The 3,527-nt window shown below is 24.9% G+C and overlaps 1 protein-coding gene across 2 annotated transcripts in view; it reads left to right on the top strand.

Moving 5' to 3' along the window:
* The window catches only part of LOC100165879 (innexin inx3-like), a 12,357-nt gene extending 10,533 nt beyond the window's left edge, over positions 1-1,824 (top strand). For both annotated transcript variants that reach the window (XM_016802733.2, XM_001949347.4), the window contains exon 5: positions 1,657-1,824. In XM_016802733.2, coding sequence (XP_016658222.1) covers positions 1,657-1,749 — 93 coding nt within the window. In that variant the 3' untranslated portion in view covers positions 1,750-1,824. The remainder of the gene's footprint in view (positions 1-1,656) is intronic.
* The last annotated feature ends 1,703 nt before the right edge of the window (positions 1,825-3,527 follow it).

Below are 3,527 nucleotides of genomic sequence, written 5' to 3' on the forward strand. Positions count from 1 at the left end.
TATTAGCCCTATTAGCCCCCCAAACCTCAAACGCTTTTAGCGCCTATGCAAATAAGTATAATAAATAATAATAATAATGTAAATAATTTAATGTATTATTATGTAATTGACTAGGTATACTATAAATCACATTGTTATAAATATATCCCCCCTTTTTTTTAAAATTGACTTACCCAATTTATATGGAATATAAATAAATGTATTAGTTGAATTATTTATTATACTTATTTGTTATCATATTAGCATTATACTATAAAAGCTTAAAAATACTAAGTTAGGTACGAAAAAAAATATACTAACGACATATATTGTACCAATGTATGTACAAGCCTAATAGGTACAATAGATACAAAAATATGTTTTGTACATGAATATTTAATAGTGTACCCTAAATCAGTTAGGGAACGTAGTGAAGACGCGCACTGCGGAGTTTAATCGAATTCGGGCACTAGTGCCCCAGCTCAGTTGGGGTTCTGAAATACGCACCCCGGGCCCACAGGCCACAACGGATATCATACAATAGTGGGCCTGTAGCGGATAGGACGTTTTTTTTTTATTAAATTAGAATAAAATATATTAACGTTTCCTATAGGCTATATTGCTAAATATTAAAATATCGATGACGGATAATTAGGTTATTATTATGCTATCGTAATATCGACAATATCGTCTATTTCTAGCAGGAAGATAACTGGTAAGGAAATGGGATTTATATAGGAATACCCGAGTACCTATGGTGAATACCGTCGATTAAGAATTTACGGCGAATGATGATAGAATCATTATTCATTATTACCAGGTATTATAGATTTGGCTATAAAACTGTTTTCAATAATAATTTATTTGAACTTCTTCATAATAATATTTACATTTAAATTAACATTTAAACTTGATACCTATTCTCTATAAGCAATAGTTTATGGTAAGATTAGGGCCTAGGGGGAGTCTGTTACAATATAAGTTAATAAACTATACACAATTTTACAGTACATAACATAAAACAAAATAATATAATTTTTATGTTAATTTTTGAATATTACCTAGAATAATGAATACATTCATACAATAATATTTATAATTTATTATTGTATATTATGTTCATTGTTCAAACACTTACATTTTATAAAAAAGTATTTAAATAATGAAAATCATGAAAATATTTGCATTATTTTTTTCCCGGGGATTTTTTTTCCGAATACCGCCTAAACGCACGATGCTAATATAAATTACTAAAATTAGTGATTGATGAGAAATTAATTTATACCATGAACCTTATCACACCGTTTACGGTAAGTCAGTCTGACTCGAAATTTAGTAACAATAATACATGATATAAATACATATATAGGTACTATTATAATATTTAAATATCAAAAATATAATAAATGTAATAATGTTAAAATTTTTCAAAAAATTAAATTAAATCAACTTGTTGTAATACTAATAGTAAAATGAACTACTTTAATAGCAATATCAAAAATCATATTATAGGCCAAGTTTTCGCTCAGAATCGTTTTTCATGTGCAATGATTTATCATTGAATTTAAATTTAATATGTCATACATTATAGTGGCTTACTCAAAATTCAACAAATTATTATTAAAATGTAAAATAAAATTTCAATCTAATAATTTTAGATACAATTTATATTTTTAGGTAGGAGATTATATACTCCTTAATTTCATTGGGAAGAATGTGCATTGTATTCAATTTAAAGAAATAGTAGAAGAAATATATACTCAAGTTTGAATGTATAAAATTATAACAACATTAACTTATCTTTACATAGGTAACTTAAATATTAAATAAATAATCAAAAGTTATAACCAGGTAATTGTTTAATATTTAAATTAGAGGTATAGTTGTAATTTCACAATATTTAGGTACCTACACATAAACATTAAAGTATATATATGATGAATCAGTTTTCATACCTAGAGTATAGTGGAACGATGAATGTATTGATTTAACAATGATTTTTTTTTTGATTTTTTTTTTTGTGTCTATCATCACGGTTTAGGGCAGTAAAAATGCTTCGATTTTCTTCAACAGTATCTTGTTTGATGGAAAAGTGAATCTAGTTGGTGCATTCGGAAGGTTAAAATTTGAAATTTCCAATAGTTTTCAAAAGCGCCGTGAAAAACAAAAGAAAAATTAAGGAAAAACGGGAATTTTTATGCAAAAGCTGTTTTCGAGAAAATCGATTTTGGTTTTTGGTGTAACTTTAAAACAAATAACCGTAGGTACATGACATTTTCACTAGTTGTTTATATTTCCATTTTCTATACATGATAAAATTTTCAAAATATTTTTATTTGTTTTGAACTGTTTAGGGATATTTTCAGTTTCCAATTTTATTAGTTTTTTTTTCTATGAATGTCAATAAAACTTTATTTGTCGAGTAAAAATACTTGAAAATTTAATACATGGCTCCTACTATATTGTTACAATGACATTTGAAAAATATTAAAAATCCATAGGCAAAGTTTTTTTTCATTAGCATTTAAAGTTCAAAAATTGACAAAATATGTAAAAATCACGAAAATTAGCAAATTATTTCGAGTTAAGAATTCGTAAAAAATTTTCGTTTTAAATCTATGATTTTAAAATGTATTACAAGATTCCACATTAAATTGTCTACTTTTATCAAAAAAAAAATCTCTACAAGAAAGTCAAATTCAATTTTTATGAGCGTTTGAAATTCATATTTTTACACATTTGATATTCGTTCGATTTCTCATGTGACGATTTTCTTATTTTATTCTAATTAAAAAACGAATGAATGTAGATACTTGAAAATTTCACTGAATGTTTATATTAGCATTTTCTATATACGATAAAATTTTGAAAATAATTTGACTCTTTTTGAGCTGTTTACAGACATTGTAAGTTTTTAATTTTTTTAGTTTCTTTTTTCTATAAATATCAATAAAGTTTTATCTATTGGGCCAAAAAGTGTAAAAAATTAATACAGGGCTTCTGATACATTGTTACAATAGCAGTTGAAAAATATTACAAACACATAGGCACAATTTTTTTTTATAAGCATTTGAAGTTAAAATCTTGACAAAATTTATCAAATTTAAAATTGAATATTAATTATTTTGTAGTTAAAAATTTATAAAACGTTCAACTTTTATATCTAAGGATTGAAAATTTAAAACAAGATTCCACGTTAATATTTAATTCTGTTACCAAAAATTCTAAGAAATACATAAGCACAGTTTATTTTTATAGTAATTTTAAGTTCAAATTTGGACGAAATTACATATTAAAAAACCTGGAATAACTATTTTAGTTATTTTGTTGTGATTGTATAATATTATTTGTGGGTACTTGAAACTTCTAAAGTATACTATTATATGTCTATGATAGTACCACGGTTTGTTGTTGATGTATAACGCGTTACCTAATGGATATTGTGATATGATTAATTTGGAATTTATTATTGATACCTATTATAGGTCAATTTTTTTTTATACTATAGATAAGTATACCTATAATAGGTATGTCTAATACCTTGACTG

The sequence above is a fragment of the Acyrthosiphon pisum genome, chromosome A2, assembly GCF_005508785.2.
Source record: "Acyrthosiphon pisum isolate AL4f chromosome A2, pea_aphid_22Mar2018_4r6ur, whole genome shotgun sequence".
Lineage (NCBI taxonomy): Eukaryota > Metazoa > Arthropoda > Insecta > Hemiptera > Aphididae > Acyrthosiphon > Acyrthosiphon pisum.